Source organism: Rhinolophus sinicus, chromosome 1 (genome assembly GCF_057876585.1).
Source record: "Rhinolophus sinicus isolate RSI-liver-muscle chromosome 1, RSI-T2T, whole genome shotgun sequence".
NCBI lineage: Eukaryota > Metazoa > Chordata > Mammalia > Chiroptera > Rhinolophidae > Rhinolophus > Rhinolophus sinicus.
The window spans coordinates 135,302,611-135,321,672 of record NC_142501.1 but is presented as its reverse complement, the minus strand read 5'-3'; the positions used below and the strand labels follow the sequence as shown (position 1 = coordinate 135,321,672).

General features: G+C 36.4%; 1 protein-coding gene across 13 annotated transcripts in view; it reads right to left on the bottom strand.

The window, feature by feature from the left end:
- Positions 1-19,062, bottom strand: part of FRYL (FRY like transcription coactivator) — a 241,156-nt gene that overhangs the window by 26,536 nt on the left and 195,558 nt on the right. For all 13 annotated transcript variants that reach the window (XM_074324663.2, XM_019741013.3, XM_019741016.3 and 10 more), the window contains 8 exons: positions 18,846-18,943; positions 14,154-14,324; positions 12,311-12,451; positions 9,581-9,778; positions 6,485-6,646; positions 6,288-6,362; positions 5,774-5,950; positions 1,912-2,115 (listed from right to left, as the gene is read on the bottom strand). In XM_074324663.2, the coding sequence (XP_074180764.2) occupies positions 1,912-2,115; positions 5,774-5,950; positions 6,288-6,362; positions 6,485-6,646; positions 9,581-9,778; positions 12,311-12,451; positions 14,154-14,324; positions 18,846-18,943 (1,226 nt within the window). The remainder of the gene's footprint in view (positions 1-1,911; positions 2,116-5,773; positions 5,951-6,287; positions 6,363-6,484; positions 6,647-9,580; positions 9,779-12,310; positions 12,452-14,153; positions 14,325-18,845; positions 18,944-19,062) is intronic.

The following is a 19,062-nucleotide window of genomic DNA, read 5'->3' as shown; positions in this document are numbered from 1 at the left end:
CAGCAGAACTGAAATATCCTTTAATACAGGTTAAGTGTTGCTAAATGAAAACTGTCAAAGGGGAAGAGCTCTACGTGACTGTGTTCTTCTTGAACTGAAATTCCTGTTTTTTTTAGGGTCATGTTTACGTTTTCAGTTGGTCTGAGGATTTGTGAAGGCACGGTCTCTCCCCTGTGGCTTTCGTGCCAAGCATGCAGTGGATTCTTAGGAAGCAGTGTTCATTTTAAGTCTGAACTAGCTGTTCGTTTAAGCAAAACTCAATACCACAGCACTTCACCCGCACAAAAAGAATTAGGACAATAAAGTTGTCACAGCAGTCCATGATTAGTGGGTTTAGATTCTTTAAAAAAGTGGTAGTTATTAATTAGAAAAAAGAAAATATTATAAGTTTTCCTCTTTTAGGCAGGGTTATAAATTTTTCACGGCCAATATTTAACGTAAGAAATACCAAGCTTGTGATTGCAGTAAGTAAAGGCAAAACTAATTTTTTTTTCCCCAGGAGGAAGCAACTTCAAGTTCTTTTTTTTCAATGTCAGCACTATGACTGGGGCTGGCCTTAGAAGGAGACAGTCAATTCTGCCCCACGGTTCTCCTGAGAGCTAACCTTTATTAAGCATGTACTATAGCCTAGGTGGTTTTCCGCCCATGACATTCCCAGGACGCAGGTACTTTCAGGAGTTCTTTTTGAAAGGGGAGGCTAGGTATCCTGACCACAGTTACACCGCAGGCTGGTGGTGATGCCGGCTTGAGCCTACAGTTTGGCTCCAGGGAGGGCCTGTGCCTCAGTCAGTCAGTCTCTGTTGCCAATCACTCAACCATTCCTTTAAGTGAGAATAGTCCATGGAGGACCACGCCTGCGGTGGCACAGATTTGCCTAGTTCAAACCCACTTTCTAGCTTTGTGTTCCAGGCAAGTCACTGAATCAGCGGAACTGCAATAACCATACTTACCTCGTGTGGTTGGGGGAGAGTTATAGTGACTGATACATGTAAAACACCATGAACAGAGACCGGTGCATCTTAAACACTCGGAGATTATCAGCAACAGCTTATCATCTAATACTTAAATGGGGGGGTTAGTTGAGAGACTTATAGGGGGCAGCAATGAGATGTCAAAAAAATGAGAGGTGACAAGAAGCTAAACACAAACTGACAACCTTACATTTTGTCTAACGCGAGCTCAGCCCCTGCCATTTAACATCACTGCCAACTTTACCAGAAGACCGAGTGTGGAGCTAATGGGTCCACATTAAAGAGAGGCACAGTTTAGTTCAGTCTGAAAAAGGCACCCATAGAAAAGCTGTGTCACTGTAGGTTATGCCTGGTCCTCGCTGGTTGATTCCTTGTCGCGTGCACCATGGTGGCTATTCCACACACCTTCTGTCCTCGTTCTGCCACCTTCAAGTTCCAACCCAGCTACCACTGCATCTTTAGCCTTCCTTTCAGCCCCACAGTTCTGAATGAACACACTATAGCCTTCAGTTTCTCATTTTTCACTCATTCTTTAACTCTGCTATCTAGCCGTTGGGATACAAGCCAGAACCTCCATCAGACTGACGTGACCGTGAAAGAGACCAGAGTTGTTAGCAAATTGAACAGTGCTGCTATCCACACTGACAGCACAAATATGTATCACTCACAAGGAGGTCCTCGAAAGGAGACCCAGAACAACTCACCATCCCTAGGAGAGAAGCAATGTAAAATATGTCTCAGCTGCTAATGGGTGTGCACTTATCAACTTAAACGTTTGGTTCTGTCATGGAAAACAGAATGCGCCATTACTGCTGCGATTCTGGGTGTTCATTTCAGTGTGTGCATTTTACCCAAACTGAAATGAAAAACAGAATAGCAAGAAACAGTAATTACTAAGTTGGAAGATAAGAGGAAAAGGAGACCAGCTGTCACTGTGTACCATCTGCGTGCGTGACAGGATCTGGCTTGCTGTGAGTGCCGCTTCTTCTTCTGAGGACTCATCTGTATCTTCCTGATTTGTTAGGTTCAGGCTGGGGGTGCTGCTGGAGCACTGGTACTCTTGGAGGGATGGGGTGTCCCCTTTGTCAATACTGTCCAGTGAGCGCCTGCGGACTCCCCAGTTGAAATTGTCCATACTTTCACCCTGGAAAAAAGCAAGACATGATTTCTAAGACCTCAAGTACATGCTTATAGATACAATAAATGTAATACACCAGAAAACATACACCACGGTGAAAAAATACTTAATGCATCGTCATAAGCAGAGTTTCAATCAGCCCTTCAATTTCTTGAAACTTTTAAAACATCATTAAATATTTATATTAAAAGAGATCAAAATATTAGGTTGACAACCTGTTTCTTAACTTTCTGTGTTGTATTACTGGGGACCAACTCACTCTACTACTATCGAGGCCATTTCTAATCTAATACACAAACACAAATGAGACCACAAAGAAGACAAATACATCACAGACGACAACAAATAAACAACCCACAACACCAGGCTGCAACTTACCTGCAGCTCCTGGTTAGCAAAAAGGAAAACACACAGAATTAGAAAGAACGAAGACAAACATTTAAATATACACTACACTTTTGGGGAAAACTCTGTGATTTCTCAAACCCAAAGACTGATTCAAGCTCTGGATTAAGCTTTGTGCAGGAAGCCAATGTGTGATTCGAATTACTTTTTTATGCAAAATATATTGTGAAAAAGTCAGAGACAGACACTTAAAACAACATTTCTATGATACACTTCAGCAACACAAACTTTAAGAAAATCTTCAAAATTCACATAGATTTAATACTTGATACAATGCAAAACTGACTTAAAATACCCACATTCAGTTGACAACATACAGGGTCACAATTATTTTAGTCTATAGGATGGTTCTGACTAAACCAAATGGTCATTTTTCATTATAAAATAGTTAAAAATCAAGATCACAGCTATCAAAACATAACCTTTGCCAACTTCAAAAGGTCAAGAGGAAAAATGACAAATTTCAATTTCACCCCAGATTTATATAAGTTTCTGTTATTCTAAGCTGATACCCCTTTTGTAAGGATGTAATTCTTACAACTCTTTCTTAAGCCCTGATACGACAAATTACAGTGAGTTGGCTAGCAAAATATGATTTACTTGTGTTCCTTTACTCAAGAGGGATTGTCCAGAATAGAGGTTTTCAAATCTTTTTTTTTAATAAAACAGAGGAATACTTATTTCAAATAAAATTTAAGGTGCAAGTCAACTGTGTAAAACTGATCAAACCAGAGCTGCTCTGGCTGAAAGGAGGCCAGGAGCTTTCCCCATCTAGCCCTTGGTATTTCTCAGGGTGTACCCTAGAAGCCCTAGGGCTCTGCAGATCAGAGTTTGAAAAGCCTCCTTCACAGAACATAATGCAAATATTATTATGTAGCATAATACATCATAATGGCAACAGCCTTCAATACAGATTTGGTAAATGAATGAATACACAGCGTGGGCTTTCAAGGTTTCCTTAGTTAAGTTTGTTTTGTAGCAAAGTATTTCCTGTTACCATATTTTAAGGAAGAAAGATTTAGAAAATCTGTCATTTGATTTGGCCTAATTATGAGGCCGAAATTAGCACCACTCTCCCCAAATGACTGTCACTTGAATTAAAGACAGACCTACGATAAGCATCTTTAATTTAATCTGACTAAAGTTGTATTCAACAGCCACTTTTATTACTATTGACATTTTAGAGTACTGGATGAACTTGGAGCCATTTACAGTGTTCTTTAAAAAAAAAAAAGCAAATAATAAAAGAAATAACCTTATCCTTACAAAAATGTCAAGAGCCTGCCTTTAGAAATTTTAAATTCTAAACTCTACAGTGCAAATAACTACAGAAGAATTTAGAAGCTGCACATGCCCTGAGGTGGGCAGCAGGTCTCTTCAACCCATCACACTTTCTTGCCTCGTTGTTCAAGTCTGTCCTATTTCCTACAACATGTTTTTCAAATTGTGGATGTGAAATCCATTTTTTTGAATCAATACAGAAAGGAAAAGAATAGAAAATATATTAGTGTGCATAGCATAGTAAAGGTACATTTGTGAAACTTTTATTTTAAAGGTGTGTTTATGTATATACTTGGTTGTGATATGAATGTATTAACTATGGATATAAAAAAAATTTAAAAGTCACTGCCCTACAAGGTGCTGAAGAACAGTTGCTTTGGGGGCTCCTGTGAACCTGTACAATTGTGTCTTTGGGAATATGTAAACGGTGTGCTATTATGTAGAAGCCCACAGAACCGCTAAGCTGATGCCAAGGCATTTGTTTGACTCGGAGGCACCATGGTCATCTCCTCATATCTGCAGGGGAGGCTGAAGCATATAAGAGGACCTCTCTAATCTGGTTTCCTATCAATAACTACATGTGACAGGGCACAGGCAACCACATTTCACTCCTCCACCTCATCTATTAGCGCCAAAGGAAACATCTGTTCAAGGGAGTTGATAAATGCATACGTAGTGTATGAGTGACTTCAAATTCTTTGGAGAAAGATATACCAACAACATGGTATGGACACTTGATAATATGGCATTTGGGCTCTCAAATATAGGTATTTGTAACAATCTGAGAATGAACAATTTTTTTTTTAACCTATTTCTCATAAAATTCTCAGGTTTAGAAGATTGTGGTTTAGGGGATTGACCTCAGTTACAGGAACAGGTTCCGAATAGCCTAAGACAACCAGGGCAATCTTACTCTCTTTGCTAGTGACTGTTTCAGAAACTGGCAAATGTCTCAACTTGGGCCAATGAGATATGACAAGAAACTTGCTAAAAGAGTTTAGGAGAGCAACTTTGTCACTTTTCTGAGAGCATTTCTGGAAGTGACCCTCATTTTTTTCTACTATATGTGGATGTAAGGCCACATGTACCGTGTTTCCCCGAAAATAAGACCGGGTCTTATATTAAGTTTTGCTCCAAAAGACACATTAAGGCTTATGTTCAGAGGATGCCCTCCTGAAAAATCATGCTAGGGCTTATTTTCCAGTTAGGTCTCATTTTCAGGGCAACACGGTAGCAGTGACAATCATCTTTCTGTTGTCTGAGGGTAAGCTGACTTGCAGAGAAAGGCAGAGCTTAGAGAACTGCAAAGAGCCAGAGACCTCACAGCTATATCTACAGAAGTCCTACTCTGGACTATCTCAGTTTTATGAGCTGGATTTTCCACTTAGAAAGTATCTGAATGGACACACCATCAATTTAATCTAAACTGAATCAATTTAGAAGAGAAAGCCCTTTGGGTATTAAATGAAATGAGGCATTTGAGAGAGCTAGCTACATCATGAAGAAGAAAGTGGTGAGGAGTATCACAGGAAGAATCTCAGTCATCTGCCACAGGAAAGAGTTCGAGAGCCACAGCATTCTTAACCATCAATTTAGCATAAGTGCTACATTCTGAAAAATGGTTTGATATACTTTCATGTAAGTTTTTACTATTTTGCTGCACATTAATTTCTGTAGCGCATGCCAAACATTTAAGCCTAAGCTCACCCTAAATTTAAAAAACATTTTTGGAGAAATCCATTTTTTACTTTTTTTTTTTTAAAGATAAAGATGAAAAACTAGATGTTTCTCTTTTATTTCAGACTTATTCTGCCACTGGACTAACTGTACTAGTAATCACATTTAGTTCCCAAGTTAGATTTTCATCTTTTTGACTACATACTGACCTTAATAAGGAAAGAGTCTATGGTCAAATCTTTAATTCTTATACAGTTTCAACTATTCTATGAATACTACAATAGAAAGCCCACATCCTTACCTCTGCATCTTCCAATTCAACATCTAAAAAGTCAAAATCCTTAAAAACGCCAAACTGTTGTTCACTGGTATTATCTTCCACAGCTACTTCTTCCTCTTGAATTATGTCTTCTGTTGTAGAAATTAGGCTTGTCTGTTGGTCACCGACTTCCAAATCTTCATTAGAAGAAAATACAACCTGATGCCCCCGCAAAAAAAAAAAAAAAGGCCATCCATCAGCTTTGTCACTCTGCATACAAGACATTGTGCCCTAAGAGCCACTGCGGGCCTCATTTGTCAATGAATGTGGAGCTTTAATTTGGTCTTCATGTTAATGTCTAACTGGTTGAATAATTAGCATAGCTGCCAATTGTCACAAAAACAAGTCATACTTTTTTCATGCTTAGTCAATACCATAAGTCAGATAAGTTAGAAAAGGCAAGCAAGGAGACAGAATGATTTCCATTTCCTTATTTAATAACCTGATTTTTCAAACCTTTACCTGATTTTTAAAATGTGTTTTTATGATTACTCACTGATGGATTCTTCGGAAGGCCAGATTCTGGACCACAGAGAGACAGCACATTCATTAGCTTTTCTCTTGTTCTTCTCTAAGGGAAAAAAAATTCAAATGTTACGATTAATGATAAAAATAGGGCAAATTTTCAAGTTTTCATACATTCAACAAAATTGATTCTTCTATGAATATTCAGTTTTGGTATTTTTTATGTACCTGTGATAACTGTGGCCTTTTCCAGCTAACAGGGACCAAGGCATTAGAATTTGAACCAGAAGAAGTAGAAGAGGTACTTCTAGTAACAGCAATAACTTTTGGTTTCCCATTTCTTCCAGCTGCGCTATGCTGGTCACCATATTTGTTTCCAATAATTGGTGTCTACACAGAAACAAAATGTCAGTGTTTGACTCAAATATTTCAACATAAAAGGGTTATATATCTATGACATTTTTAAAAACAAACAACCAAAAAAGCAGCATAAGGAGAAAGATTACTTAGCTTACAGTAGATATTACAAAAATCAAAGGTTGTTTTTATCAAGAGATTTCCCTTTATTGGAAATGTGTCTCTGAGACTACCAGTGAGCTTATTCCTATTTTAAATATAGATCTGCTTTCTTTAACAACTACTTTTCTCTCCATGATTATAAAATGTATCTTTGAAAGCTCAGAAAACATAAAAATGATTTTTAAAAATCTCACCATTCAGATTTAATGTCTATTAACATTTTGGTGTTTTTTTTTCAATGCATATTATGAAGTGTGCTTCAATAATGTGCTTTTGCAAAGATTCAAGGTAAGTAAGAACTCCAAAGAAGGTATCTATGTAGCTTCTTACTACAAATCTGAAGTATAATATTTCCAAAACTTGTTTCAGTAAAAATTCTACGATGATCGAAAACTCATTTATATGAATTTGGCTTTGTGAACTATCTTGAATTTGCATTTGAAAATAATATTCAAGCTCATTCGCATATTATACAAGTCCCTTTATGATCTGGTTCCTGCTTATCTCCCTCAACTCAACTTCTACCACCCCCGCTGACCTTCACAATCCAGCAAAACTGAACTTGCTATTGTTTCTCAAACATACCATGCTTTTATGGACCTGTGTTTTGGCACATGCTACCCGCTTTGCACGGAATATTCACCAAGCAAATCCCTATTCATCTTTTAAGGGTGACTCCAGACTTCCAAGGACGCCTTCTGTGAAACTACCACTACCGGTGGGTAATTCTACTTGGACATGTGCCCCGTGAGGGTGCTTTGTTTATGTGCCTGTCTTTCTTACTACAGGAGAGTCCCCAGACCAAACACGATTCATCTCTGTTTCTCTAGGGCAGGGGTGTCAAAACTGCAGCCCACGGGCCAACTGCGGTCCGCAATCCAATTGTTAATTGGCCGCAGCAAATTCCAAAAATATATTTAGTTTTCTTAAACAAACCAGGTGAGGCAATACGTACTTCACCTCGAGTGAGTGGCCCGGCTGTTTGTGTATTTTACCGCATCTGGCCCTTGGTGAAAAACGCTGAAAAAGTTTTGACACCCCTGCTCTAGAGTATCTCCTGTGCCTAAACATAGCAGGCACTTGGGAAACTATGATGAAATAAATTGAAATCAGGTTTATCAAATGTTTTGAGAATTCACATCACTGCTTCAAATAAATTGTTACATCATCAATTTCTGACCCGGAAGAACAGTAAAGCCCAGTTACTCTATCATAGTCTGATGCTAGTATGTACTCCATGTTAGAATTTTCAGGTGATATTAAGAAAAAGATTAGCAATAAATACACTTTCTACCTTAAAACAAAAAACAAAAACCAATGAACTTTGGATAAATCCTAATAGCAGGACTAAATTGCAAAAAAAATATTTTTAAATCTATATATTCCTAATCAATTAAAATGTGATCAGATCTTCAATTTTTATCTTTCTCAACTCCCCTTCTATACTTTTTGTTTGTTTGTTTTTGTGTGTTTTTTTCTCCTTCACTACTTGATCCATATCTTCTCTCTTGAAAAATTCCTCCTTTGGTTTGTAAAAGACCATTTCAATGGCACCAAAACCACCAAGATTGGGTTCAGGTGCTGGAGAAAAAAGAATTAGGGTTTCCCAAAAGGGTCAAAAATCTTTACGTGAAATTTGCATGAATATGTGTCATAGTCAGAACCCAGGTTCCCTTTGGGACTGGTAGGTCCTGCCTCTGTCTAGCAATATTGGGCTTCTCACGTCTCAGTTTATTTTAGCCTTGTTTTTCCTCCCACGATTTCAATTTCCACATATATACAACACTGAAAATCCTTAACATTTTTACTTCCACCCAAGTTTTCCTCTAAAATTTCAGATCTCAAAATCTAATTGACTACTAGGCACCTCTGTCAGTGTGTTTCTTAGTTACTTCAGAGTCAATATATTCAAGACTGAACTCATCACCCCCTCTTGCTAAACACTGTTCTCCTTGAATAGCACCAACATTCAGGGGATTGTCAAAGGAACTGTCCTGTTGTCACTTCCACACATAGCACTTCCTCTCCTTCCCATCAAACCCTATCATTTACAGCCTCAGTCCTTTTGAAAACCATCTCTTCATTTTCTCTGCAGTTGCCAGGGGACAGTCCAACATTAACTTTTGCCCAAATTATTCTAACAGATTCCTCACTGATTTCCCTCTCCTCCCCCTTGCTCTATTTTCCATCCTCTTGCCAAAGTGATCACCTTAAAATGCAAATCCTAATATTTCCTACTCTACCTAAAAATCCTTTCTGACCTTCTGGTTCAAGATAAAACCATCTTGTTACTACGGCAAGCAAGCTCCCTTGTCCGTCCCTGTGCCTTCAGCTTCTCTCTCATCACACTCAGTACTCTGCTGTGTACTCTGTACTCTGTTCTCTGTCCTCTGCTCAAGGTATGCTGTACTAATTGGAAGTTTCCAGAGCACCATGCTTTCTCACACTTACAAGCCTTCATTCACACATGCTGCCTTTTCTTGGATTTAATCCTGCCTCCCCACACTTCCATATACACATGCCTGTCCAGTGTTACTTCTCTTTCAACACTCAGGTTAGATGCACATGTATTTCGACAGCACCTAAACCTTGCTTCCAGCCAAGAACTAATCACAATGTTTATTTGCCTATTTCTCCAAGAGACTGTCAGCTTCCCAAGAGTAGACCTTCTCCCCACCCCCATCCCATTTTCACACCTATCCCAGTGTTTCCTATTGCGTATGAGCTCAATTTGCATGTTGAATGAATAAATGAACAAATGAAAATTTCTAAAAGAGCTTCTGTATGGATTCCCGAGCATCTTACCTCAGATATATCAAAATGGAAATCTAAGGTCTTCCCAGGCAGCTCCTTAGAGACATTATTAAAAATCTTAGTGAAGGATATTTCAGGAGAACCTATATCTCCCCCATAGGTCTTGGGGACATCATTGGGTACAACAAGACTTGCAGAGCGAGACACCACCAGTTTTAATATGTTAAGGGCTTCCTTCCAAAAAGGACTCTGGTTTAAAAAAACAACAGACATATCAGAGTTACGAATACATATTTAACTAAGAACAAAAATTTAGCTACTCTACACAATGAAAATACTGTTTCTACAAAAACTCTTGTTAATTATTCATTTTTATTTTGAGGTCCTTAACAAAGGATCTGAGTTAAAAAGGGAAGAAAACAAGTTATTTGTAATGTTAGTTTTTATGAGGTACTATATACATAATATTGCTAACAAATCAGAACACCTTCCATTTCTCCCAATAAGTGCTTTATAAATATTATTAATTTAGAAATTCTAATAGAGTAATCTGGCAGTAGTGGTAAAGGGATTGCATATGTGTGAGCTTTGTAAAGTTTATAGTTTTATGACTCTAAATATTTTAAGTCTTGGAGTAAAAAATTTCAATGCATACTTTTTTTAGACATAAAAATATTAAAATATCATGTTTCCCCAAAAATAAGACCTAGTTGGACAATCAGCTCTAATGCGTCTTTTGGAGCAAAAATTAATATAAGACCCGGTATTATATTATACCCGGTCTTATGTTAAAATAAGCACCCTCACATATTAAAATAAGACCGGTTCTTATAGTATAGTAAAATAAGACCGGGTCTTATATTAATTTTTACTCCAAAAGATGCATTAGAGCTGATGGTTCGGCTAGGTCTTATTTTCGGGGGAAAACAGTACTAAAAAAAAAATTTAGATTTGTGTTGATGAACTATGCACCAAATAATAAGTGTAAATACTGTGCTAAAGTGATGCTCTCAGGGATTACTGAGTTGTATGTGAGGGTGCGTTTTTTTCTCCCTACATATATGGTGGCTATGTTTTTCTGCTTTTTTTGGTTTTATATATTTCTACAACATAATTTAGGAATGATTTACATGATAAATATATATGTGGAGAAGAAATCAATGTCTAATAAAGAAATTATAGTATTCCCCCCTTACTAACTTGAAAAGAATGCATATAAAAAACTACTTTTTTTTCTTAGTTATGGTACCAAAATCACATTTTAACCTTGTATTATACATATCGTTTCACAGTTGACAATTCTGGGGATGGGGAGAAGGGAAATGCCATTAAAACAACAAAGTTAAATAAAAAATCTTTGGCAGAACTGAGTTATCCAATTTAGCTAATGACATCTTAATATTAAGACACCTAAAGCACAATGTATTTAATAATAAAAACATCCACATAACATTGTGACATTTTAAGCATATCACTGTAAAAAACAGTTTACATTTAACAAAGTTATGACTTAGTAGAAATCATAATTTTTTCTGGTAAAAATAAGTAGAGACTCTGAATATTGTAAAGCGGTAAAACTTCTTCAGGAATGTTTCTATAAATTACATGGGTAGTTGTGTTCTAAATGTAAAAGATTATCAGGAGTTCAATTCTTTGTAAAATGTTTAATGCTTGAATAAAGCAGTAATTGCGATGACCCATCAGTGTGTTGGTTCACACCACAACATTTAAAAATAAATTTCAAAAAAAATTTGAGTCAACATTTTGAAATTAGGCGGTTTTTGGAGAAAAACCCATTTCCAGCATCTCTTTAAAAAAATGTGAAGTTATAGCAAGACAACATGTATTCCAACATGGCAACCATCAGGGGATGCTAAGTTGTGCCGTTCCTTTTCGATGGGGAATGTGCAGTTCATTTAGACACAAATCTAGGTCCTCTTTTGGTTGCTTACTAGTGCAGTGGGCATGCGAGTTTGTGTTTCTGAACAAAAGAAATATATTTATGTTTCATAAATTAGTAATTTGATGTGGTATGTGTTTCTATGGGCGATCCAGCCAAATATTTGATGAGTTAACATCTTCATGCTTTAAGCAGAAAAAAGAAATATGCTTTAGAAAAAAATATAATTGTTACTTGGTGAAGCTTTACTCACTGAGGGATAAGACAGAAGATTAACAGGGTCACCAAAGAATCTTACGTTTTTGGAATACTTGCAATCACTGATTTTCAAGGGAATTTAAAATATAACCTGGATTACCTAATGGCATGGAAAACATTTTAAGACTTTCATAACTTTCAGATATGGACTAAGACATAAACTTGTTGCAAGCCAAGTATTTCCATTTGTAAGTTTTGCTATAGTGAATGCAAATATAGACGAAGCAGAAACACAAAAATATTGATCTGTTAAGGTTCTTAAAGAGTTTGCTCTCTTTGATAAACTATATCCACAATACTGATCTGCTCTGCAAGGCCTTTTGTCACAGATAGTTCAAAGGCGAAATTCAATACAGACCAGGTTGACTTACCACTTACATTAAACCAAGTCTGACTTTTTTCCCCCACTTTCTAAATATCTGGTGCTTTTTATCAGGCACCATACAGATTCTGCTTTTCGTCACTTACACTGAGAACATTATTCCATGTAAATATTCCGGAAGACATGATTTATGGACTTACCATTTCTTTACTTCTGGTCATTTAAGATTTTTCTGATTTTTTTATGATTACAAATCATTTTGAGATGAACATTTCCACACATAAATTTTGTGGTCACTCACCTGTACATATTTGCCAATAATCTTTATGATCTCCAGATTAAACTGCTTGACTGGGGCAGCAGACAGGTCAATGTGACTCAAAAGACTATAGATGATCTGTAGCAATGATTGCTGCATACTAGACAATCCTTTTTCTAACAGCTAAAAGTAACAGTAAAAAGTATACTTTAATCAGGCTGAAGAAAATTCAATATTTATACTTATGATGTTCAAAAACATAATAGATTTAAGCCATGAATTTATGGTTGAATGATTAGAAATCCAGGGACTAAAAAAGGTAAAATATCTATTACTCTTATTTGGTTTTGGCTCAGAAAGGAGAATTAGGTATTTTTCATCTTAATCTTGGTGTTTTCTTTAATTGCCTAAACTAATTTCATTGAACACTATTTGTTTTAGGTAAAGAGAAAAACCACTGTACCACCATCACCAAAAAAAATAACTACCCCAAGCTATTCACACCGGCCACTTATTAGCTTTGTAATCTTGGACACGTTTCGTAACTTCTCTGAGCCTTGATTTTTAAAAATAAATCAGTGCTACTACCTACCTCATAGGGTTTGTAGGACAATTAAATTAAATATATACAGTTTAAATACATGTAACTAGTTTTAGTACTGTTGTTAGTAATACTTTGATAATTATAATACAGCAAGGATAATTGACACTAGGAAGAGTAACATTTGAGGCAAACCATTCCCTCTAGAGAATGGACAAATGTTGCCCACAGATGGCACACAACAGGCTGTATTGTGCCAGTTCTAGCCCTTAGCACCCCACGACTGGATCTGTAGGGAGAATTAGTGCTACTTTACCGGTGAATTTGATGGTGGCACAAAAAGTGAAGCTGGTCTAAGGCACTTAAATTCAAAGCCGATTAAGGTTAGGACTGGTTTTATGTCAGCTTGTGTCCTAAAGGTGTAAGATAAAACTAGAGACTTGCATTCATTTAGGTTAGTAAGCTGTTGGGCACACAGCTCACACTGTCAGCTCTCTTAAATATAAAGTTGATGGGAGTATTCCTATCAAAACCAACACTTTAAAACTTCACAGCAGTCCTGAAGCATTTTATGACAGTCAACATCAGTGATGTAAATAATTTAAAGAGTGTTATGAGCATTTATAATGCTCACTGAATCGTGAATGACTTTTAAGTCTATGCAGTATTTCAAATTTAATTTCTAGAGGTCAACTTTTTAAAAAGGGAGGTGTTACTTTATTATAAGATGACAAACATTTTTAGTGACTAGGATTTTCTTCCTTTTGGGGTGGCTATCTACTCAGTAATTTACCAGGCATGAAGTTACTTCTTAAACAAATAAATATTAACTTTTTATGCTGTTCCAGTTTTGTTTTGTTTTAATAATTCCATTTTTAGCCTCCAAAATCATATCTTAGATTAGGAAGCAAATGTATCATCAAAATAAAAAAAATTCCCCAGAGGAAATGCCGCTGCACACTCTATTATTCTAGAAGGGATTTCAAAGTCAAAAACTAATTTTGAAGAAACAAATACTATAAGCATTCCTTAGGATCAAGACCACTAAAAACCCATTTTAAATAAAGTTGAGGTTTACATTATCTTGAACTTATACCACTTAAGGACAGTGAATAAAGAAATAAATACTGAAAATGGGGAGGGGGGGCCTTTATAAAAACTTTCTTTATACTTGAAAGGTATTATCTATATTTTTCTTTAAAAAGAGATGTTAATCTATACTCACTCTCAAAGACAATTTGAAGATTCGTATCAGTGCTGCTTCTAAAAATAAGACTACCTAAAAGTTTTGCCACAGAGCAGTTAAAAAAATCACCACCATCCCCCCCTTTTTTGTAAATTTACCTCTGCAAGGTAAGTCACAAGGTTAAATGTAGTATCTGAGAAGGAATCATGCAGGTATCTACACACTACGTTGATCCAGTTAGAACAGTCTCTGGAATAAGTGTGTGTACTGTACAAACTCATCATGTGAGCCAGATTGACAAGTGTTGGGCATTTTTCTTCTGCACAAACCTAAAAAAAAAAAAAAATTCATTCACCAAAAATAAAGACACAAGTGTAAACTTGAATTTATACCTAAATGCACTTAATGAAATAATTTAGATGTATATGTTGAACCTTTAATGCATTTTATTTCAATATAGTAGCAAAGTTAGAAGAGAAAAAAAAAGCACAGTCTTAAGAGACTAACAATAGATAATATGGAAAGATGATTAATATGTCAAACACTTGCTGTGGCTGTTAAATACTATGGCTTTTTCAGTCCGATGCTCTGTAAAACTGTCTTTGGTAAAAAACCCATACACGGTTTGGTAAGCCCCATACTCATATATCCTTTTGTAACTGTTTCGTAAAAAGAGTTTTGTTTTGGGGGGCCGGCCCGGCCCGGTGGCTCAGGCGGTTAGAGCTCCATGCTCCTAACTCCGAAGGCTGCCAGTTCGATTCCCATATGAGCCAGTGGGCTGTCATCCACAAGGCTGCCAGTTCAATTCCTCGAGTCCCGCAAGGGATGGTGGGCAGCACCCCCTGCAACTAAGATTGAACACGGCACCTTGAGCTGAGCTACCTCCCGGATGGCTCAGTTGGTTGGAGCGCGTCCTCTCAACCACAAGGTTGCTGGTTTGACTCCCACAAGGGATGGTGGGCTGCACCCCCTGCAACTAGCAACGGCCACTGGACCTGGAGCTGAGCTGCACCCTCCACAACTAAGACTGAAAGGACAACAACTTGAAGCTGAACGGCACCCTCCACAAGTAAGACTGAAAGGACAACAACTTGACTTGGAAAAAAAAGTCCTGGAAGTACACACTGTTCCCCAATAAAGTCCTGTTCCCCTTCCCCAATAAAATCTCAAAAAACAAAAAAAACTGAGTAAAAAAAAAAAGGAGTTTTGTTTTCTAAAATCTACACATGGTTTGTGCATAAGTAACTAAATAGGCAGGCTCAGCCCGGGAACTGTCAAGGAGGTGCAGAGCTGCTGCGCCAAAGAAGACGTGCTTTAGTCTCAAGCTGTCCGGGGTCTCAGTAGAGCAGTCCCTTGCAGAGCCGCAGTGTGTGGGATATCTTCAAAGGACTTCATTGGACTCTGGTAAAACTGAGTCCTGCATCTCCAATGAGTGGCAGTCGACAGGTGGACCCAAAACTGCTCTTCAGGAAGTCACCTAAAAGCTCTTAAGGTCCTTGACCAATCATTTAAAGGCCACTTCAAAGTGTGCTGACTTCCTAAAGTTTGTTTTGTCCAGTGCTATGGAATCTGAATCAAGGAGTGTTTGGGAGGATCTCCCTTACTAAGTGCACCTTCTTAGTCTGTCTGTTTCCCGAGTTATAGGTGAGGATGTTCCTTATCCTCTCTGGGGGACATCTGAACAACGCAGAACTATCAAGGAGCCATGCCAGTCTTTTATCTCTGCCTACTGCAAAAGGCTAGCCTCATTGAAATTTCTTTTAGTTTTCCTTTTTTCCATTTTCCTCATTCTTCCATCTTATTGATGTATGTACATATGTATGTATTTTCACATACTGCCTAAAGCATTGAGTAAAGAAAGTAGAGTACTACCTTTTAAAATACATATACTGTAATTTCAACTTCCAGATGACCCTGATTTATTGTAATTCATCAGGTGGACATTATCACAGGATAGCCCTGAGATATGAAGGGATACAAGACTGCAGAGACTAACACAGTACTTTGTAAGTTATTTTAAAAAATCATTAAAAGCATCTGGTTTTATGCACTAGCCTTTTTTACCCAAAAAACAGACACCAGGGAGAAAAAAATGTTAGTTGATATTTCTTATTTGTATTTCAAAACATAATACGTTATTGTACTATTATTTTTTAAAAATCTCAATTTTATAATTTCATAACAATTTATCTTTCAGGAAAAGCTTTTATAGTTTAAAGAATTTTCCTGAAGAATAAGATATTCTATAAAATTCTTGTATTCTTAAAGAATATATATTTTTAAAGAATGATTTTTTTAAAAACTATTTTTAAAAAGAAAAAGAAAGGTTTTTAGAATATATGTTGTGCAATTTTATAATAAAGGGCTTAGATTTAATTTTGGAATTTTTGAATTACCAGGTTTAAAGAATTTAAAAGAATTCCAAAAAGAATGCCTTACAACAAATGTTTTTAGTATACTGTTTTTGCTGTGATGAATAGCTAAAAAGGACTATATTTTTCCTTAGTGTTGCCTCATTTTGAAATTCTATGGTCTCCAAAGGTACAAATAGTTGTACCAGAGATAGATGCCTAATGAGGAAGCACATAATGGTAGAAAATTACTCAACAGTTTAAGTGAGGGAATAATTAAGAAACCAATTTAATTCTCATCCTGCAGCCTGCTGAAAACTTAAGATGGAACCTCTGTGTGTTGATCAACAGGAAGAAAACAGACTTGAAAAATAATTTATGACTCACAGAAAGCCATATATTTGATTTCTTAAAAACAAAAAAGATATTTGGAATGTCCTGTTCTTTGCCTCAGTTATGGCAGAAGAGGCTTGCTACTCAGAGGCCTTGTCCCTCAGCGGTCCCCATTTACCCAGCACTTAGCAGGGACTTACTCAGAGCATTGCAGCCGATACTCTTAAAAGCTTCTACCTTTCCTATTAGGGGACAAATGCTTTTTATTTTCTTGAAATCCCAAAGAAGGCCAATGTATTTTTTTCCCTAATATTTTCTTTCATGTAGGAAAAAAAAAAAAATCCTTGTTTACATTTTCTAATGTGTCACTAGAATAAAAAATTGAAAGTTATTTTAATAAATTATTCATTTTATATCACTTTTAGACCTCACTAATGGAAATACATGTTGTTGGGTTGTTTTAGGCAAATAATCATTTTTTTTTTTTTTTAATTAAAGTTTATTGGGGTGACAATTGTTAGTAAAGTTACATAGATTTCAGGTGTACAATCAAATAATCATTTTCAAAACTGAGATATGTTTCCATTAACTATAATAATGACTCTTTTTAAATACATGCTTTTAAAGTGATTGTGTTAAAGATCTCCCCATATCTAATTTATTTAGAAATTTAATTAAGAGATGGATTTAACAGCATTATTTTATCACGTATTTTCTGGTCATTTATTAATTATCTATTAAGATAATGAAAATGTTCTTACTCTTGTTAACTGTTAGTGTGATTACTTGTGTGGGTAGTATCTTTCACTACATCGGCACCTAGAGATAAATTCGAACTTACCAGTGTTGACATTTGGGCTTTAGAGAGGCGGGTGTTTTTTTCGTTTGTTTGTTTGCTTGGTTTTTTTGGCTTTATGCATGCTTGCTCTTTCCATTTGCTGCTGTGCTACTTGTTAACTGAATCTCAGTTTAAAAAAAAAAATTCCTTATATAAAATATAAAGTTCTTCCAGAGAATTATACTTGCTTGTTCCCTTCTGCTGCAGACTTCTCTGATTTTTCTCCCAGTGGTAGATCGTTTTCTCACTGATATTGCTATTCATTCACCTCCCCCAGTTCACCTAATTTCCTGTTGTACGTATATTACTTACACATTTATATAACTCCTTCTTGCAACTGTTCTACATTTTCAGTCTGTGAAAAGCCTTATTTCCAAGACTGAAGCTGACCAAAAAAATTTAACGAAGAATTAAGTTTAAGCAGAAGAGAGTTTGATCTTTGTTGTTCTTCAGAGGAAATTAAAAATATAAAACTTCAAAATCATATTAAAATTAAGCTCAAGAGTTATGCTTTTAAACAAATGTCAACAGATGATTTAAAAATAGCTACATTCCTGTTTCAGAACTGTTCAATGGGAGAGAAAGAACCAAATAAGGAAAACAAAAGAATGAATGAGGCAGAGAGAGAGATGAAGCGAGTATTAAAAAGGCAAAGGAAGAGAGAACTTTCAGAATCCCAAACTATATTATGCCCTCTTCTTCCTCAGGGCTTTTGCACATGCAATTGCTTCTACCTAGAAAACGTCTACCCTTGGCCCTGCTCTGTTTCTTACCCAGCAAACTTACCTTGGTTATTCCTAAACCTTCAATATCAGCCTAGATGTGACTTCCTAGAGAAGACTTCTGCTTTAGGGACCCCCTAAAATACTCTGCCCTCCATTGTACTTATCAGATGCTTCGGTAACTGTCTATTTCCTGGATTGCATCCCCCCATAAGGCCCACAAGAGTAGGTATTCCATCTACTTTGATTGTCATTGTATTTCCAGTACCTAACCCACTGATCAGTAAATATTTGCTAGTGAACAAATGAACAAATTAGAAACTGCCAGAAAGGTAGAGAATAAAGTAGGGAAGTGGAGCAGAAAAAGACTCAGACTCAGAGGAGTGTTACTCTAATGAAATAATTTTATTCACTGTCATTTGAGCAGTTGTAACTTACATCATTACTGCATGACTCCTTTATATGCATAAAAAGAATAAAAATTTAGCTGTGAAATTGACAAAAGAAGTGACAGTAACCCCCCCCCCCCCCGCCCTGCCCCACTCTTAAGATAAACTCCAGAAAAATTTCCCTTTAGTGTTATCATTCAGCATAATATATGCTTACCTTTGCTATTCGGCTAGCTGTTTCTTTGCAAAACTGAGTTGGGCTGTCAAAATGCTGGATTAAGTGAGGCAATAAGCAAAGGATGTTAAGAGGAAAGCCTATCAAAAAAAAAAAAAAAGGAAACAATAACCAATTTTATTGCACATCATTTTAAAAGTTAAAGGTATTTATTTTTAATGGTTCACAGAAACCATTTTCTTTTTATTTTCTGCAGTGC